The following is a 20,411-nucleotide window of genomic DNA, read 5'->3' on the forward strand; positions in this document are numbered from 1 at the left end:
ACACTAGGGCCGAGCCCCAACGTTCGGACCTTCGTTCGTTATGTTGGCGTTCGAATCTTAATTAATTAATTAATCTTTTTCCAGGGGCAGCCTGGTTGTCGGGAGATGAAATAATAATACACTTTTTTTTTTATCCACTTTTTCTCCCATTTTCTATATTTTCTCCCATCCCAATTTCGTATCATCCAATTCAACCCTCCCCTGTCACGAACGCTGTTTCTTGCCTCCCACAAGCCGGCTGCAATGTGGACTAAGTCATACATAGCACAAGTCCCCTCCGGTACTTGAGGTAACAGCAGTCGCATCTTTTCACCTGCGCAGCTCGATCTCTCAGTGGCGAGGAGTAACGCGTGGGAGGCTCACGCTGCCCCCGACACTTCCTGATTCTACTGCGCAGGCGCACCAACCGACCTGTAGGAGTCGCTGTCCACAACGCCCGATCCCCACCCATCAGTTTCCCACCCCCTAATACGGCCAATGTGTATTAGTACGGACGACCAGCTAAACTGAAAGCAAATGTGGAGCGCTGATGAAATAATAATACATATATGAAATGTTTTTTGTATTGAAGTCTTTTTTTTATAAATGGAATTTTAAATCATTTAAATAGGCGCGCAAGTAGTGCAGCCGACCAGTTCAGTCAGTGCCAGTTCTAATAAGTCTTAAATTGAACTTGTTGCAACCTGCAGATACCCTGCTGCGTGAGGTATGATGGTGATTAGCATGCAGTAACGTTGTGTTCTCTCTGTGTGTCTGCAGCTCCAGGACCGACACACCTGTGGATAAGATGATGAGTTCAGGTGGGGCCCAGAGCCTCAGGCCTGACTCCGCCCCCGGGGAGGACGCCCCGTCGCCCGGCTCCGCTGACAGGAACGAGGTAAAGGCTGACCTCTGACCTCTGACCTCTCTGGTGCTTACATTTGAATTGCTCTGCCGTTTGTAGCTGTGGCCCCACGCCTCGGAGACGGACAGAGATATTCAGATTGAATGAATGAATGAATGAAATCAATCACGTGCCTGCTGGATGGAAGCCACAGTCGGAGATGATTTTTTCCCATATCAGTGTGGGGTATATGTAACCTAGGGCTCGGGGCGATATGGCCTAAAAATAAAATCTCAGGTTTTTTTTCACACCACATCCGATTTACGATTTTAATAGATTTTCTTTCTGGATGTCCAGCCATTAGACGCGGACCGCTGTAGCTGGGCCAAGCGTTAAAAGATACGACTGCGTGACCTTGTTTGTAGAGCTAAATCTATATTCTATATTATAGCCATGGATACATTACTATAGTCATTTGACACTGTGTTTCTTCCGGTCAAAAGATGCAAAAAAGAGATAATTTTTCCATGCATACATTCCCGTGTTATACCGTGGTGAATATACAGGTGCGGCTCAATAAATTAGAATATCGTGGACAAGTCTATATATTTAGCTGTATTGATGCAGTCATTTGTGCAAAAGGAGCCCCAACCAAGTACTGAGTGAACATTATATAGAACCGACGTTTCTATATACAAAAGAAAAATACATCCATTTTAAAAAATGTATTGGTGATACAGAATTTTGGGCTTTCATGAGCTATAAGACATAATCATCAAAATTAAAACAAATAAAGGCTTGAAATATTTCACTTTGTGTGTAATGAATCTATAATATACGAGAGTTTTGCTTTTTGAATTGAATTACTGAAATAAAATAAAATTGTTCACGATATTCTAATTTATCGAGCTGCACCTGTAAAGTATGGTTTTACAGCGGTATGGGGTCATTCCTGAAAGGCTGCGTAATAGCTAGGGGTGCACGATAATAGATTTTTTTTTTTTTGATAATTTTATTTTCATTTTCAACCAGCATGGATACATACATGCTATGGTCAGTGTCAAATATAGAATCATCCATTTTGGTTCCCCCCCCCCCCCCCCCCCCCCCCCCCACCCCCACTCCCTCTCCCTCCCACCAGTTCCCTCTCACCAGCCCATCCCCCCACCAGTTCCCTCCCACCAGCCCACCCCCCCCTCCCAGATTCAACTCAGACTCACATTAGGCAAACACTAAACTAACAGAAAATGCAAACATAACGAAACAAAAACACATTCACATCTTCAACTTGCTCCGAGGTCCCAACATAGTCTCATAGATTCCACTATGGGAGTGTACCCAACCTTTCATTCTCCATATACGTCAAAAAGGGTTAGATTTAGATTAGATATAGATTTTTTGACCCAGATATCGATACAGATAACTTTCTGCTCCTCAAGGTCGATACCGATACCGATAACCGATATATATATATATATTTATTGTATTATAATTTTAATTTTTTTATCTATATTCCTGTAGTTTTGACCTAACCAGATTTATCATGACATGAGTGTTACTACTATGAACAAAACAAAGCCAAGAGAACAGTTTTGACTCTTCAAATAAAGTGACTACCGGTATATTTATTTTTCCAAATTAATATTATTTGAGTCAATCACAAAATTCACAATCCGTCAATGTCATCAACAATGTGTTTCCCTGAACAATGAGTGAACTAAAAACCAACAGGTATTGTGCTTTGTCAGTAGGGATGGGTACCGTTCACATTTGAACCGATACGGTACCGTACCGGTACCTGTGAATCGATACCGGTACCCAACGGTACCTTTTTTCTGTACTTTAGTCTCTAAAAATGTAATCTACCTACCTCAGTTGTGGAAAAAAAATCCAAACTTCAAATAACCACATTTTCTACAGTTTTCGGCTTGCCATTGCCCCGACTGCTTTGTTGTTGAATCAAGTCAAATCCTAAGTAAGCATATATTGTGCGTGTGAACGTTGACATGAAAAGAAAAAAGTGTAAAATATATATATATCTTTTATTATCGGAGCTATCAATACCGATAATTATCGTGCATCTCTAGTAATAGCCATATAGGTCACTTCTACTATTTGCGTTGGCGTTTCTTGCCTATACACGCTAGTATTCCCGAATCAAAGCTATACAGTAGGTATTATGTTTCATCATGAATGCATGAAAGGGGGGGGGGGTCGTTTCTGATGATTGATTACCAGTAACGGCATTAGTATTGAACGCTAAAAACGCTGATCAGCTGGATCGGTATGAAAACCTTGCACAATCAAGCCAGAATTTACGTCAGATGATGCTTACCTTTGATCGGGAGTATTCCAAAAATAATATTCCAATTGTTTGATCGATATCTGCTCCATCTGATGTCCATTTTGCCCACGACATAACCCACCACAGCATATGCATCGGATGTCCCGTAGACGTTTGGATTAGGGCTGTCGCGGTATGACATTTTCCCACCGCGTTGTGTGTGTGGCTAATCACCGCGGGATGCGGGGGTACCGCACTTCTATTAACCCATTGACACCTAAATCCGCCTAGTAAAAAGGCCCTATAAAACTGCATTAAAACCCCCAGAATATAAGCAGTTTTTTGAAAGATTTCAAATAATTGTCAACACCTACTAAAAAAATCATTTTCTCAGGCAAGTAGATATAAACATGGAATAAAAAACATTTGATAGCTTACAAGTGTGGCTTTTATTTACAGTTGATTGCTTTAAAATAGTATTCAACTAGAATAAAGTAAAAATCAATGAATAACAAAATATCTATAAAATTTAAATAAACGTATAATAAATGCTGAATAAAAACTATTCAGAACACATTTATCACGTAGATCTACGTTTCTGTCACGGTATTTCTTTTATTTATATCCATTCATAATTCAGCAGGGCACCTTGTGCATACTGTTCTGAGTGTGTCTAAGCTGGCAGACGGTATTATACCGCCCTCGGCCAGTATGCACCCGGTTAGACCAGGGTTCGTTTATTTTCTATACCGAGCTGCGGCGTGGGGGCGGGTCCTAAACACTCCGGCAAAACACATGCTTATAGGGATGGCTTGGACAACTGACCCTGTCCGCCCGTTGAAGAGCAATGCCCAATAACGTCGGAGGCACGATCGCTGTGGATAACTGGAATGGCGATGAGATTATTGGATTCTTTTTTTTTCATTACTTCAGAGACCAGGTAAGGACACTAAATATGAAAGCTTGCATTTTTTTCATTACTTCAGAGACCAGGGCCCTCATTCATCAACGTGATTTACGCACAGATATGTGCTTAAGCTGTGCGTACGACCATTTCTAAGCAGAGTGTGGGATTCATCAATTTCAACTTGAACTTGACTTCGTGCTTATATTTACGCACAGCTCGGACCATGCGTACCTGGCGCCCGTTGGTAGAATATATTATTACAACAAGGAAATGAGCTTCTGTGCATTAGTTTCAACACTGGCATGTTCTGTATGAACCGTGATTCATTATAGTTCATTGTAAAATAGCACAGTAGTGTAATTATGGTCAAAACCCTATAAATAGCATTTGGAATAATAGATCTTTCTCTCAGAATGAATGCAGCATGGTTTATATAGCGTTATCGGAATATACGGGGTGTACTGACTGACTGCGCTCCGCGTAGCTCAACTCGTTATTATTTTGCGCACAGACCGCAGAAACACGGGAACGTTTTGATTATATTTAAAAGGCTTTACGTTAAACGAAACAAGTGGAATTTCGAAGCTGTAAGCAGAATACAAGTCATATGAACACCCACGATATAGTGTTCTTCCCCCTTTTTACTGTATAAGAAAGAATAAAAAAACGCATTGCAATGACACCAGATAGTGGACAGACTATGTAAATATGATGATGGGATTCAAGTTCGCGTTTTTGTTGATCATAGGCATGCTGTCAGAGTATGATATCGTAATCAAACATTCTAGAACATTTGTCGTCACAGATCATGTCATAATAGAACATAGGCTAGTATATGCTCTCGTATTATTGTTTATATAGGCTACCCAATACTGACATCAAAATAGATTGTATGCCTCTAGAAATCATATGCAGCAGGTAGAAAATTGACGGAAAATCCGTCGCGATTTGGAATAAAATTGAGGAGAACTTTAATCCCTGGGTATTAATCAAACAAAACGGGAAAAGGCAGTCATATTCCAGCACGGTCTTTATTAGTGTTTGCGCTGCCCAGGCAGCAATGGTTAATAGATATCATATCCGACATCACCGTACGTGTACACGTCTGTCAGCCTGTCACATAACACGCTTCCCTCGGCTTAGTCAATTTTTCCACATTTCATGGGGGTATTCCATTACCGTATATGGTTAATCGGGGCGGTTCTGGTATGCAAATACTTAAAACAGTGCACGAGCTCAAACGTAGGATCAAAGTCATATTTATCAAGACAGGTGTGCGTAAAACCTGTGTACGCACGTGTGATAAATCCTGTTTTTTTTGTGCGTGCACAGATTCTAAATTCTGTGCTTAAGTATGGAAATAGAACATTTTCTACGTCACGTTGATGAATGAGGGCCCTGGTAAGGACACTAAATATGAAAGCTTGCGTTGATCTGATATTTATTTCTACTGCGATTGAAGCTATATGTGTTTATGTGTCTGGCTGTTCTGCCGTTGGGATGCAAGAGGGGGGGGGGGGGGGGGGGCGCGCCGGTCTAAACCACATTGCATGCGTGCACCACAAAGGATAATAGTGATGATCTAGCGTTGATTTCAGGAAGATCCGATAATCAGGCGAAAAATTACAACGTGTTTATTGAATTACACAAAAACGCTGTTTTCGTGTATTTTCCCTGGAATTGCTCAGAAGCGGCCGGACTATATTCATATTCAAAATGGTATCAAACGGAAATGTACGGATGAAAAAAGAATCCGTTTTTTGCACGTTGACCAGAAGTAGCTCAATGAGACTCGAGGGCGTTATTAGACCCATAACGATACTATAAAATATAGGTTTAGTTCTACAAACTACAACTACGTTTACATGGGGTTAATGGGCGGCACGGAAGTGGTCACTTCCCGGAAGGGGCGTGGCACTTAATGTGTTAAGTGTCATGCACATGCAGGTGTCAATCAACTCAGTACACCTGCAAGCCTTAATTGATTCAAATCCTGTGGTCAACATAGACCAATGAAAGAGGATATCCCTACTGATTATGATGTCATAATTAGCGATGGGTATCGTTAGGATTTTATCGATACTACTACTCTTATCGATACTGCTTAACGGTTCGGTACTTTATCGATACTCTTATCGGTTCTTTTAGATTATTATTATTTAAAAAAAAATTATACATTTATTATTTGAACGGCTCAAGGCTATATCTGTACTTGATGTTTGTTTGTTGTGTTGCATATTTGAAATAAACTTCAATCAAATCAAACCCCCCCCTCTTAAAAACAAAAACCTGTGTTTAACCTAGCCATCTATAAAACATCATGCTAAAACTGTGAAACAAATGTCCTACTCCCCTAAAGAAAGAAATACATAGCAAACATGACTCAGTTATCCAATAGTGCTGCTGCTTTTTATTTTGTATTATTTATATTACATCGATTTCATGACGGCTTCCTGTCCTCGCATTTCCATTTCCGGTTTAACGTTACATTTTCAACAACAGATTGCTGCTAATTAAACACTTCATGGAAACGGAGTAACGTTAACGCTATGTTGAGTTCATACGTGTAGTGTAGTATGAACTCGACATAACGTCAACATCACTCCGTGTCCACTGTTGCTGCCACCGTTGCGTCGCAGATGGATGGTACAGTCCGTTAGCTCCGTAGCTAATCCGCTCCTAGAGACTACCGATAGCAGTACCGTTAACGTCGGAGCTTATCAATACAATAATTTCTAATTTAGTACCGGTTCCCGTTTAGAACCGGGTTTCAGGGGACATCCCTAGCTATAATAGAACATTCTAGAACATTTGTGTATCTATTCAACAATTCTCTCAGAAGATCTCATTGTGCATCTTGAAACAGGACTGATCAGTCCTGTTCAGACAGATAGACTAAACAACACATCCACAAAAGGAAAAGGAAAGGTGTCCACAACGGCTAGCTAGCTGTTCTACTTGAATACTGAATGTTAATATTGAATCAGACACTATTGAATACTGAATGTTAATATTGAATCAGACACTCTTGAATACTGAATGAAAAAAATACTAATTTAATCAGATGAATCACTTTATTTGAGGATATAAAAAAAATATATATAAATATATATTTTTTTATTTGACTTTTTTTTAATTAAAAACGAAGGATCGAACGTCCGTTTAATCAGATTAATCACTTTATTCAAATTGAGGATTTAGTTTGAGGATATTAAAAAAATAATAATGTATAATTATTATTATTATTTTTATTTTTTTTTATTATTAAAAACGAAGGTTCCAACGTCCGTTCGAAAAACCCTGATGAAGTTTGAATCCCAAAAACAGGCTTGGGGACAGCCTTACCATACATATTATTTCTATTATTCCAAATTGAACGCAAACATGTTCCGTTGTCGTCATAATAGAACATTCTAGAACATTTGTGATGTCACAGTATGATGTCATAATAGAACATTCTAGAACATTTGTGTATCTATTCAGCAATTTTCTCAGAAGATCTCATTGTGCATCTTGAAACAGGATGGATCAGTCCTGTTCAGACAGATAGACTAAACAACACATAGACTGAAGCCTGCATTTCTCAAACAAGATGCCTTGGGTGAGTGTCCACAACGGCTAGCTAGTTGTTCTACTTGAATACTGAATGTTAATATTGAATCAGACAATAAAAGTGGTCAACATAGACCAATGAAAGAGGATATCCCTACTGAGTACAATGACGCAACCCGCAAGTCTCTACGACAAACGGTTCAAAAGATACACAAAGGGGGCGTGGCATAAGGGGGTGTGGTCTAAGGATTGGGGGAGTGGTCAACATAGACCAATGAAAGAGGATATCCCTACTGAGTACAATGACACAACCCGCAAGTCTCTTCTTCTTCTTCTTATTTGAATTTCCGGCAGTGTAGACGCATCGTGGCGTATTACTGCCCTCCACAATTCTTGCTTCGCCCACACTTGAGAAAGTTTACACTCCTCTTCTTCTTCTCATCTTCAAAACACATTTCTATCGTCTCTGTCTCCTTCTTCTCTGCTCCTCTTGTCATACACTCACAATACAAACATCATCTCCTCTCTTGGAGGGCCCCCCCAAGAGGGGGAACCCTCCATCTCATCGCCACCTCTTACACACGACGACAAACTGTTCAAAATATACAAAAAGGGGGTGTGGCCTAAGGGGGTGTGGCCAATATAGACCAATGAAAGAGGATATCCCTACTGAGTACAACGACACAACCCGCAAGTCTCTTCTTCTTCTTCTTCTTATTTGAATTTCCGGCAGTGTAGACTCATCGTGGCGTATTACTGCCCTCCGCAATTCGTTTGATGGGCTCTTCTTCTTCTTCTTCTTCTTCTTCTTTTCCCGCAGTCTACTGGAACCCGCCATCCCCTACATTGTCCATTGGAGTGCAGCTACTGCTGCTACTTCCTGTCTGAGCCCCCCTCCGCGGGACCCTCCTTGCCCCCTGCGATCTTATTCTGGGCTGCTTTGTCCCTCTCAGCCCCCTCAGCCAATTCGCTATACACCTCCTCCCAGTCCAGACCTTCCATTCCCAAATGTTGAACCGCTATCCTAACAATCATCTTCACCATCTCTGTTCTACCCTTAGCCTCTGCCATACCAGTAACTACCCCTGCCACGAAGGCCACAATACCTAATTTCTCCTCCCTTACCCTCTCTCTATCCTCCTGCTCTACCCTCTCTGCCACATGCCCTCCTCCAACCCCCTGCACCCTTTCTTGGCTGCCCTGTCCTACCCTGCTAACCGCCTCAGCATACGACAACTTACCCTCCCTTCTCACTCTCCGAACCGCGACCTCCTTCTTCATCACCTCACACCCCCTAAACGCTACACTATGCTCCCCACCACACCTAGCGCACCTCTGCTCCTTCCTACACGTGGTTTCTCTACGACAAACGGTTAAAAATATACACAAAGGGGGTGTGGCCTAAGGGGGTGTGGCCTAAGGATCGGGGGAGTGGTCAACATAGACCAATGAAAGAGGATATCCCTACCGAGTACAATGACACAACCCGCAAGTCTCTACGACAAACGGTTCAAAAGATAGAGGCCTGAGAGGTCATTGCTAGGTCATTGAGTTCAGAGTTCATCTCCTTGTTGTGAACCTCTTGATTGGGCGTGTCCCCCCCCCCCCCCCACCCCATCTAAATATGAGAGATGACTCCCTCTGATGCCTGCTGTATCTGAGTCACTGTTATTCTCTCCCTCTCGCTCCCTCCCTCCTCTCTCTCCCTCCTCCTTCTCTCCCTCCCTCCCTCTCTCTCACTCCATCCTCTCCCTCCATTCTCTCTCTCTCTCTCTCCCTCCCTCTATATATCTCCCTCCTCTCCCTCCCTCCTCCCTCGCTCTCCCTCCCTTCTCTCTCTCTTTCGCTCTCCCTCCCTTCTCTCTCTCTCTCTCTCTCTCTCTCTCTCTCTCTCCTTCTCTCTCCTTCCCTCCCTCTCTCTCTCCCTCCATCCTCTCCCTCCATTCTCTCTCTCTCCCTCTCTATATATCTCCCTCGCTCTCCCTTCTCTCTCTCTCTCTCTCTCTCTCTCTCTCTCTCTCTCTCCCTCCCTCCCTCCCTCTCTCCCTCCCTCCCTCCTCCTCCGTCAGTCTGAGTTATAGACCCGCCTCCCCTGGGATGTCTTGGCCGTCTGCCCACCTGTCGCCCGCACGGGAGACGATGCATGGCCTTTATCTCTTTGATCTGTTTGTCTGTAAACACCATGCTATCTGTTTCTCCCTCTCTCTCTCTCTCTCTCTCCCTCTCTCTCCCTCTCTCTCTCTCCCTCTCTTTGATCTGTTTGTCTGTAAACACCATGCTATCAGTTTCTCCATCTCTCTCCGCTGCTGCATCTGTTCTGGGCCCCAAGTCGCTGCGTTTGAGCAGCCAGAGTTTACAGGTCCACCCCCCCCCCCCCCCCCCCCCCTGCCCCAGGCCTCACCCTGGAGACACATAAAGAGGCCAGCAGTAGAATGAGATGATGGGTCTCTCTCTCTCGCCCTCTCTTTTTTTTCCCACTCTTGTTCTCCTCTCTCCCTCTCTTTTTTCCACTCTTGTTCTCTCTCTCTCTCTCTCTCTTGCTCTCCCTCTCTCTCTCCTTGCTCTCCCTCTCTTTATCATTCTTGTTCTCCTTTCTCTCTCTCTCTCTCTCTCTCTCTTTATCATTCTTGTTCTCTCTCTTGCTCCCCCTCTCTTTTTCCACTTTTGTTCTCTCTCTCTCTCTTTATCATTCTTGTTCTCTCTCTCGCTCTCCATCTCTCTCTCCCTCTCTCTATCTCTTTATCATTCTTGTTCTCCTCTCTCTCTCTTTCTCTCTGTCTCTTTCTTTCTCATCTCTCTGTCTCTCTCTCTCTCTGTCTCTCCGTCTCTGTCTCTCTCTTTCTTTCTCATCTCTCTCTCTCTGTCTCTCCCTCTCTCTATCTCTGTCTCTTTCTTTCTCATCTCTCTCTGTCTCTCTCTCTCTCTCTCTCTGTCTCTGTCTCTCTCTCTCGTCTCCCTCTCTCCCCCCTTCCTCGTCTGCCTTCTTCAGATATCAGAGAATGGAAGCAGGGGCCACGGTGAGGGGAAGTGATCAGTCCTCCTAAGCTCCTCCCCCTCACCGTGCTTCCTCCGCCATCTTTAATGCTCGCGTAAGATTCATTATTGATTGCAGCAGGAACAAGTGCAATAAACAAAAAAGGATACATTCACTGTGTGTTCTGCCTCATTTATTGATGAAATAAAACCAACATCAACACAATTTACCACCGAGCGGAGAGTTTACTCTCACAAAAAGGTTGCTGATTTGTTAGCTTATGTGATTGCGTTTTACCGTTAGCATTTGGCTAGCGTACATAGCGTGCACAGATCAATATAACTCGCTATTGATTGTTTGTACTAGTAACGTTAATGCTAGTAGAATATACACAACGTGAGGTAATCATCATCATCCATTTTAAACCGGTTATTACCTAATGTTAACGTTAGTAGAATAGACACGAGAGGTAGCGTTAACGTTAGTAGAATAGACACAAGAGGTAATGTTAACGTTAGTAGAATAGACACGAGAGGTAACGTTAACGCTAGTAGAATAGACACGAGAGGTAACGTTAACGTTAGTAGAATAGACACAAGAGGTAACGTTAACGCTAGTAGAATAGACACAAGAGGTAACGTTAACGTTAGTAGAATAGACACAAGAGGTAACGTTAACGCTAGTAGAATAGACATGAGAGGGAGCGTTAACGTTAGTAGAATAGACACGAGAGGTAGCGTTAACGTTAGCAGAATAGACACGAGAGGTAGCGTTAACGTTAGTAGAATAGACACGAGAGGTAGCGTGAACGTTAGCAGAATAGACACGAGAGGTAGCGTTAACGTTAGTAGAATAGACACGAGAGGTAGCGTGAACGTTAGCAGAATAGACACGAGAGGTAGCGTTAACGTTAGTAGAATAGACACGAGAGGTAGCGTTAACGTTAGTAGAATAGACACGAGAGGTAACGTTAGTAGAATAGACACGAGAGGTAGCATGAACGTTAGCAGAATAGACACGAGAGGTAGCGTTAACGTTAGCAGAATAGACACGAGAGGTAGCGTTAACGTTAGTAGAATAGACACGAGAGGTAGCGTTAACGTTAGCAGAATAGACACGAGAGGTAGCGTTAACATTAGCAGAATAGACACAACGAGAGTCTGGTTAATGTTGTTATTGATTGATTGATTGATTGATTGAAAACTGTGTTTACTCTGGCTTGCTCCAAGCCCTCACAGACATAGCTATGCTCACAGAGCTGTACGCCAGCGGCCCCGCCTCCCCACACAGAGACAAACGGAGTACTACCTGCAGTGGAAAACAAACTAAGTACCAGGTACCTAAAGCGAGTAGAGTAGAGTAGAGTAGGGCCCAGTTGAGTAGGTACTATGCAATGGAAAAGAGGCATTTTGTGGTTCAAAGTGTCTGGTAGAGGAGGTTCAAAGTGTCTGGTAGAGGCGGTTCAAAGTGTCTGGTAGAGGAGGTTCAAAGTGTCTGGTAGAGGAGGTTCAAGGTGTCTGGTAGAGGAGGTTCAAAGTGTCTGGTAGAGGCGGTTTTAACAGTAAGCGGATGAGGATGAGTCAGCGGTCCCTTACTATTCACGATTTACATGCTCTCCCTCGGTCAGATTATACGTCACTACGGACTCAACTTTCACTGCTATGCTGATGATACTCAGCTCTATCTCAGCACCTCACCATCCTCCCAGCTCCCCCCACAGTCCTTAGTCAACTGCCTCCACGCCACAAAAACCTGGATGTCAACCAAACTACTCAAACTGAACAGCAAAAAGACAGAGCTCATGGTTGTGAGGCCCCCAAGGCACTGCTCCGGAAGGTTGGAGATCTCCTCCTCCGCGTTGATGGCTGTTCCATCTCCCCGTCTCTCGAAGTCCGTAACCGGGGCGTCACCCTTGACTCCACACTTTCCTCCACCAGCACACTCCATCCCGGAACCTACGATCCTCTGATCTGGGTCTCCTCTCCATCCCTCGCACCAGGTTACGGACTTTCGGTGACCGAGCCTTTAGCGTGGCGTCCCCTACCCTCTGGAACTCTCTCCCCCCCCCCCGAAATCCGCAACGCCCCAACCCTGGACACCTTCAAAACTGCTCTAAAAACACACCTCTTCACCAAGGCTGTTCCCCATCAATTAGTTTAGATTAGATTAGGTCCATTATCCCTTACCTGCCCTCATCCTCCTTTTTTCCCCCCTACTTCCCTAGCCCTATTTTTTGTCTTGATTGTGAAACGACCTAGGGTTCTATGAAAGGCGCTATAGAAATTGTATCTATTATTATTAGTAGTAATGTGGTCTCTCCCCAGCTGGTGCATATTAACAGTAATGTGGTCTCCCCAGCTGTGCATATTAACAGTAATGTGGTCTCCCCAGCTGGTGCATATTAACAGTAATGTGGTCTCCCCAGCTGGTGCATATTAACAGTAATGTGGTCTCCCCAGCTGGTGCATATTAACAGTAACGTGGTCTCTCCCCAGCTGGTGCATATTAACAGTAATATGGTCTCCCCAGCTGGTGCATATATTAACAGTATTGTGGTCTCCCCAGCTGGTGCATATTAACAGTAATGTGGTCTCTCCCCAGCTGGTGTATTAACAGTAACATGGTCGCTCCCCAGCTGGTGTGTATTAACAGTAATGTGGTCTCTCCCCAGCTGGTGCATATTAACAGTAATGTGGTCTCTCCCCAGCTGGTGTATTAAGGTGTGTTAACAGTAATGTGGTCTCTCCCCAGCTGGTGTATTAACAGTAACGTGGTCTCTCCCCAGCTGGTGTATTAACAGTAACGTGGTCTCTCCCCAGCTGGTGTATTAAGGTGTATATTAACAGTAACGTGGTCGCTCCCCAGCTGGTGCATATTAACAGTAACGTGGTCTCCCCAGCTGGTGCATATTAACAGTAACGTGGTCTCCCCCCAGCTGGTGCGTATTAACAGTAACCAGGGGAGGAAACTAACTTTTTGGCTTACCAGCCAACTGGCGAGTATCTGATTTTTTTTACCAGCCAAACAGATTCTTTACCAGACAAAAAAAATCGCTAATTGTGATAATTACTTCTTTGTATGTCAAGCCGCGTCAATGTTGTGTATGCATCTGGGTAGGCACACTGTGCCTTTAAGACAGGACGGTGGTCTTACGACAGTGCTGTGAAGTACCGTCAAGTGTTGTGGTAACGTCAGTTGGGTTGGTGTGCTGTTGACGTTGTGCACAGTGCACTGGTTGAGCTAGCCCCTTTCGTGACTGCGATGTGCAAGCCAGGGGCTTTTGAGCATGAAATAAAATGTCTAACCTTACGTCGTAGTCCGGTGCTTTTTTGGAAACATTATAGTCATAACAGATATACACCTAGCTGGCTGCTTTGAGCACACGGGGCTAACGTTAGCTAAAACGCTAACTAGAAGCTAACCACTGTATACAGTTCCAGTAGACAACATTACACCTCTGTGATTTAAATGTGTCCTTAGTAACTTATACTCGAGGGTTGTACTAGGGTTGGATGCAGTTCCCCGTTGGTCAGTCTGTTTGTTTTCCATATTCTGCTGTGTTTAACGTTATCTGTTTGCGAGTGCTCCTGATGGCTAGCCTAGTAGTACCGCGGGACTTTTATTATTATATGTCCGCGGGTTGGCCAGTACTGCGCAAACGTTTATTAAACATTATATGTCCGCGGGTGGTCTTGTGCAGTGCCCTCGTGGCACTGTCAACTAAAGCGAACACTCAGAAGACGTGCACCGTTTGCCAGTGCAGTGATTGCAGAATGTTTTATTTTTTTGTATACTCGCCAGACTGGCGAGTGGTCTTCATGAATCACTCGCCAAACGTAAAAAATACTCGCATTTGGCGAGTAAAGTGGCCTAATTTCCTCCCCTGACAGTAACGTGGTCTCTCCCCAGCTGGTGTATTAAGGTGTATATTAACAGTAACGTGGTCTCCCCAGCTGGTGCATTAAGGTGTATTAACAGTAACGTGGTCTCTCCCCAGCTGAGGGACTCCACAGAGAAGTACGAGGAGTTCTACCGCCAGCGGCTGCGTGTGCAGCAGCACCTGGAGCAGAAGCAGCAGCAGAAGCAGCTCTACCAGCAGATGCTGCTGGAGGGAGGAGTCCAGCAGGAGGCGCCGCAGGACGACATGCAGCACAGCCTCACCGAGAAGTTCCTCAACAGGTACACAAACGCCAGGGTTCGCACGAGGTCCTTGAAGTGCTTAAAGTACTTGATTTTTTTACCCCAAAAAAAGCAGAGGCCTGGAATTCCTTGAAAACAGCAAATCTTTTGCCCAAGTTGCTTAACACTATGGCGTCCGCACTCTTGCGGCGATTTATGCCTCAGAGGACAGAGGATTGTTTACAAACCGATGTACTTTCTAAGAGCTATATATATCATTTATAGTATTGCTATCTGTTCATTCTCATTGTCACTTGAGTGCATAAACCGTGCCTTCATAATGGCTTAAAGAAAATAAAAATCCATCGGTTGGTTGTCATTTTATAGCGTCGTGAATATAAGGTTTATCGCGCTTTTCGTCTCTTCTTTTTTTCAGGAAGCTAGAAAATAGGCTAAACGTTGGCGCCGTTATATCAAACGGCATTTCTGCTGTATATATACGAATGAAATAAAACAAACTGCGTAGCATCCGGACTATTACAGAGCATCTATGGATGAAATGGGGGCGGCGGGGAACGCCGATTAGTATTATTGATTAGCAATAGAGTGTGCGTTCAGGTAGCCAATGTCAGTGGTCTATCACGTTAGGTTTTAAAACAATGTCCAATCCAGCTGTAATTTGGGGTAATAGTATCCTACCGTCAGGCCATGTGATCGCCGGCAGCATTTCTTCATTAGTCATCGGATTCTGGTAGATCGATATGTACATTGGCTAATCATAAATCCCATTATTCCAGGTTGAAAAATACGTTCGGTAACGTGATCAAAGATGGAGGGTCTTCGTTTGGAATCGAGGCTCTATGATCCGCCCACAGGACTGTAAAAGAATATATTTTTTTAAATCCCCTCAATGATACTGCAGTGGAGCGATGGCGCCCCTAAGCGGATCTGGCTGGTAGTGCATGTTTCGAAAATCAAATATGTGGGTAGGTAATGGATCTCGATAGCGGACGTTAATAGCGTTATAAATATGGAATAAAACAATAACAACTTGCCACGAGTATATACGTGGCTCTGGTCCACAACGCATGGAATCGAAACACGTATATACTCGTGGACGGACGACATAGTGTTAAAATGTCCTTGAAATTCAAATCAACCATTCGCATTGAAAGTTCATCCATGATATAAAAAAAAATCTGGATCAAGAAATAATAATAAGAAATAATTTTTTAATCTAAAGTGTAACCAATTGTCGGAAATTGGTTTGAAGCCATAAATATTGGATCCGATTTCTTTTTTCAATAAAAAAAACTGCATTTACAAGTGAATTGTATCTAGTTTAAATGAAAAAGAGTGCTTGGAAAAGTACTTGAATTTCATTTAGCAATGTCTGTGGGAACCCTGAAACACACCCCTTCAAGAGGACAATGTCACTTTGAGGGACAGTGCACACAAGAGCGCTGCATCATGCTAGTTTGATGAATTGTAAAACACACTTTGAGACCTCTGTCGTTGCTGGTAAATGCCGTGTCGTTGTTCGTTTCTCTGAGGCTATTGCTCTGATATACTGGAACGTTACAAGATAAGATAAGATATTCCTTTATTGATCCCCTTGGGGAAATTTAGGCATCATAGCAGCATGGGGGAGGGGGAAGGGGAGGTACAGGTAGTAAAAACAAGCAGTGTAAACAATATAACTAGGGATGCCCCGATCACGTTTTTTGCCACCGATACCGATCACCGATCGTCGTGAGCCATATCGGCCGATACCGATCCGATACCGATTGTTTTTGATTAAAAAGAAATTAAAAATTATTTTATATAAATTTTTTTTTTTTTTTAATAAAATATATATATTATATAATTAGACTTGTACTTGTATTATCTGCGAGACATCGCCACCACGCAACAAGTCAAAATGCTCACTATCTGCAAACAGCTCCACTGTCTGTGTGTACTCTAGTAGCCTCCAGCTCCAAAAAGGATTCTCCGGCGCTGCAGCGGGACCCCATTGGTAACGTTAAGTGCTTTGGTCATTTCACATTCAGCAAGCCCTCAGCTCGAATACGCATTAAATCAATGTTATAAGACATTGATATCAAGAGCTATCTGTAGCTACTGCTAGCCGGCTAGATGACGTTAAGACAGAACTTTAGTTCAATGGGACATTTCGTTTTGAACAGTAAACTAACGTCAGCTAACGCAAGCTAACTGAGGTATGAACATGAACTACTAGACTTTCTGGATCATTTGTTGATATCAGGAGCTATCGGTAGCTAGCCGGCTAAATACCGTTAGACAATGCCTACTAAACGTGAATAGTTGACTGGGTAATTTTGTTTAAACAGTAACGATAGCTAGGTAGCTAACGTTAGCGCAGGTCGAATGCACTACAGACTCGAGCAGAGGAGCCGCACCTCTTTGTTTACAAACTCTACACGGGGGCGGGCGGGGCTAGGGAGGAGGAGCAGCGGCAGTTTGCAGGTCGTGTGTGTCTGAGACAGACAGCGAGTGAGAGCTTCGCTTGATCGGTTTCCGCTATCGGCGAATATGACTAATTATCGGAATTCACAGATTGCATATTTATACTGAGTATCGGCCGATAACGATCGGTGGCCGATCGATCGGGGCATCCCTAAATATAACATCTTTAACTAACTGAAATATACAGTATTCACAGTATCACATAAGGTGCAGTATGCATAAGGTAGTGTTATTGTCCTAGTCTAGAGGGAGGTGGGAGCTGCTATGAAAGGCTGCTCAAACTCACCTCGGCACCTACTACTATGCTGGCTGGTTAGCTAACGCTGTGGCTACAATGCAGCTGTAGGTTTAGCCAACACGCTGTGCGTTTTGTGCCTCGCTGTAATCACTGAAATGATAAGACGCATCAGAAACTGTATGTGTTCTGCTAGTAACTCATCAGTACTGTATGTATCAAAACAAGGTTGGAAGATGAGTAATCGAAATGTACAGAATGTAATTTTTTATCATTCGAAGCCTCTATTGAAGTATTCGAACAAAGCTTCGAATGTCTGTCGTCATATTTTATGACGTAATCCAAAAAAAATAAGATTTTTATATATATATATATAAATATCCTCAAACTAAATCTTCAATTTGAAGTATTTTAACTTTCTTTAATGAATATAACTCCAAGTTTCTTTATTAGTTGTCATACAGAAGTACAGAATACTTTTATACAAAATGATTCTTTCTGTTACGCTCCAGAGACTGTGCTAGACAAAAGGACAAGTATAAAATAAAATAAACTCATCAGTTTTGTCAACATAAATAATCCAATAAGGGCACTGAACGTGATGGTGCCGTCTCGATGGAGCGCCGAGTGCCAAGCGGAGGCAGATATAGGCTACATCATTTATGATAAATGTTTTATTTAAATTCTTATGACGAGTCATATACTATAATAGTATAATACTATAATATTAGTGTAGCCTAATCTTTACCTGCAACTGTGAAGAAAAACCCCATTGGTTTAAACAGAATGAATAGACGCATAAAAAAAATGTATATTAAAAAAATATATATATATATATATATAAAAACTTTTTTTAAATTTGTTTTATTACAAATAAAAAATGCGAATGTTGACTTAGAATTTTAATGTCAACATTATGAACGAAGCTTCGAACTATTCGGTACAGCCCTAGCATGACATGTTGTCATCTCCACATTTTGTTGCTAGAAGTTTGGTTACTGCAGCGTTGCCTCTGGTGTCCTTGCTTCAGTCAAATGCCAGCTGGGGGAGCGAGGAGAGAGAGGCAGGCAGGCAGGGTGAGGTTCTGACAAAGACAGGTCCCATGTGGATTCCCCCTCTACATCACACGCACCCCCCCGTACACGCTGCACCATCTGGGGTAATTAGCCACATGACATCACAACAAGGCTCCATCACCTTGTTACCCCCAGACATACCCCCTAACACCATACCAGGACCACTCCCGCTGCCAGTGCCATGACCGGCTGCCACGCTAACCTCTGAATACCAGCCTGGAAAACGAGCGATACACTGGAGGGTTGACTCGGTGACGGGTCGGGAACGAGGTTCGGGAAAGTTGTCCCTCTCTTCTCTCCAGTTTCTGTGCTGTCAGCAGGACAAAAGGCCCTTTGATCTATTCCCCTCTGTCCCTCCCCCTTTCTCTCTGTCTCTCTCTCTGTCTCTCTCTCTATCTCTCCCCCTTTCTCTCTCTCTCTCTCTCTCTAGCCCCTCCCTCTATCCCCTCTGTCTCTCTCTCTCTCCCCCTTTCTCTCTGTCTGTCTCTCTCTCTCTCTAGCCCCTCTCTCTCTCTCTCTCTCTCTCCCCCTTTCTCTCTGTCTGTCTCTCTCTCTCTCTAGCCCCTCTCTCTCTCCCCCTTTCTCTCTGTCTGTCTCTCTCTCTCTCTCTCTAGCCCCTCTCTCTCTCCCCCTTTCTCTCTCTCTAGCCCCTCCCTCTAGCCTCTCCCTCCCTCTCTCTCTCTCTCTCTCTCTCTCTCTCTCTCTCTCTCTCTCTCCCCCTTTCTCTCTCTCTCTCTCTCTCTCTCTAGCCCCTCTCTCTCTCTCTCTCTCTCCCCCTTTCTCTCTCTCTAGCCCCTCTCTCTCTCTCTCTCTCTCTCTCTCTCTCTCTCTCTCTCTCTCTCTCTCTCTCTCTCTCTCCTCTCCCTCTCCCCCCCCCCTCTCCCTCCCTGCATTATTCACGAGGCCAGTGCATAATGACATCATTACTTGCTTCGGTTCTTTTGTCCCTATTTTAACTACATTCAGTCAATACGTCTGTGGCAGATTTTCTCTTTGTTTAAGACCAAGCAGCCGGTCAACAAAACAGAGAGGCACAAAGGCTCGACTGAAACCATAATCGGGCAATAGCAAAAAAGAAAGAAAATAATAATAATTAAACTTTTTTTCAGATAAGGGAAGGGAAGGATAAGGGCTCTGAAAAGACTTATGCCTACCACGATGTCAGTGCATATGTTCCTAAATGCTAAATCCTATACGGATAATCTATTAAATGTCTTTTTATTTTCTTTTACATGGACATGAAGAATGTGTGGGGGCGTGCTTTGTGTGTTGACATTCTACTTCCACAGTAAGAGAGAGAGACTTATTGTGCCAAGCAGCTCCTAAACCAGGAAGACATGCGCTGTGCATTCAGCACTTCCTGTAGCTCCTAAACCAGGAAGTCAGCACTTCCTGTAGCTCCTAAACCAGGAAGACATGTGCCGTGCATTCAGCACTTCCTGTAGCTCCTAAACCAGGAAGACATGTGCCGTGCATTCAGCACTTCCTGTAGCTCCTAAACCAGGAAGACATGCACCGTGCAGTCAGCACTTCCTGTAGCTCCTAAACCAGGAAGTCAGCACTTCCTGTAGCTCCTAAACCAGGAAGACATGCGCCGTGCATTCAGCACTTCCTGTAGCTCCTAAACCAGGAAGTCAGCACTTCCTGTAGCTCCTAAACCAGGAAGTCAGCACTTCCTGTAGCTCCTAAACCAGGAAGACATGCACCGTGCATTCAGCACTTCCTGTAGCTCCTAAACCAGGAAGTCAGCACTTCCTGTAGCTCCTAAACCAGGAAGACATGCGCTGTGCATTCAGCACTTCCTGTAGCTCCTAAACCAGGAAGTCAGCACTTCCTGTAGCTCCTAAACCAGGAAGACATGCACCGTGCATTCAGCACTTCCTGTAGCTCCTAAACCAGGAAGTCAGCACTTCCTGTAGCTCCTAAACCAGGAAGACATGCGCTGTGCATTCAG

At 43.7% G+C, this 20,411-nt stretch overlaps 1 protein-coding gene across 1 annotated transcript in view; it reads left to right on the forward strand.

The window, feature by feature from the left end:
* The window catches only part of LOC311227628 (WD repeat-containing protein 47-like), a gene marked incomplete at its 3' end in the record, with an annotated part of 92,301 nt that overhangs the window by 29,251 nt on the left and 42,639 nt on the right, over window positions 1–20,411 (forward strand). Inside the window, exons 8-9 of the mRNA XM_084313351.1 lie at window positions 760–877; window positions 14,538–14,719. Of these exons, the coding sequence (XP_084169477.1) occupies window positions 760–877; window positions 14,538–14,719 (300 nt within the window). The remainder of the gene's footprint in view (window positions 1–759; window positions 878–14,537; window positions 14,720–20,411) is intronic.

The sequence above is a fragment of the Notolepis coatsorum genome (assembly GCF_963971535.1).
Source record: "Notolepis coatsorum genome assembly, chromosome: 4".
In the NCBI taxonomy this organism is placed as follows: Eukaryota; Metazoa; Chordata; class Actinopteri; order Aulopiformes; family Paralepididae; genus Notolepis; species Notolepis coatsorum.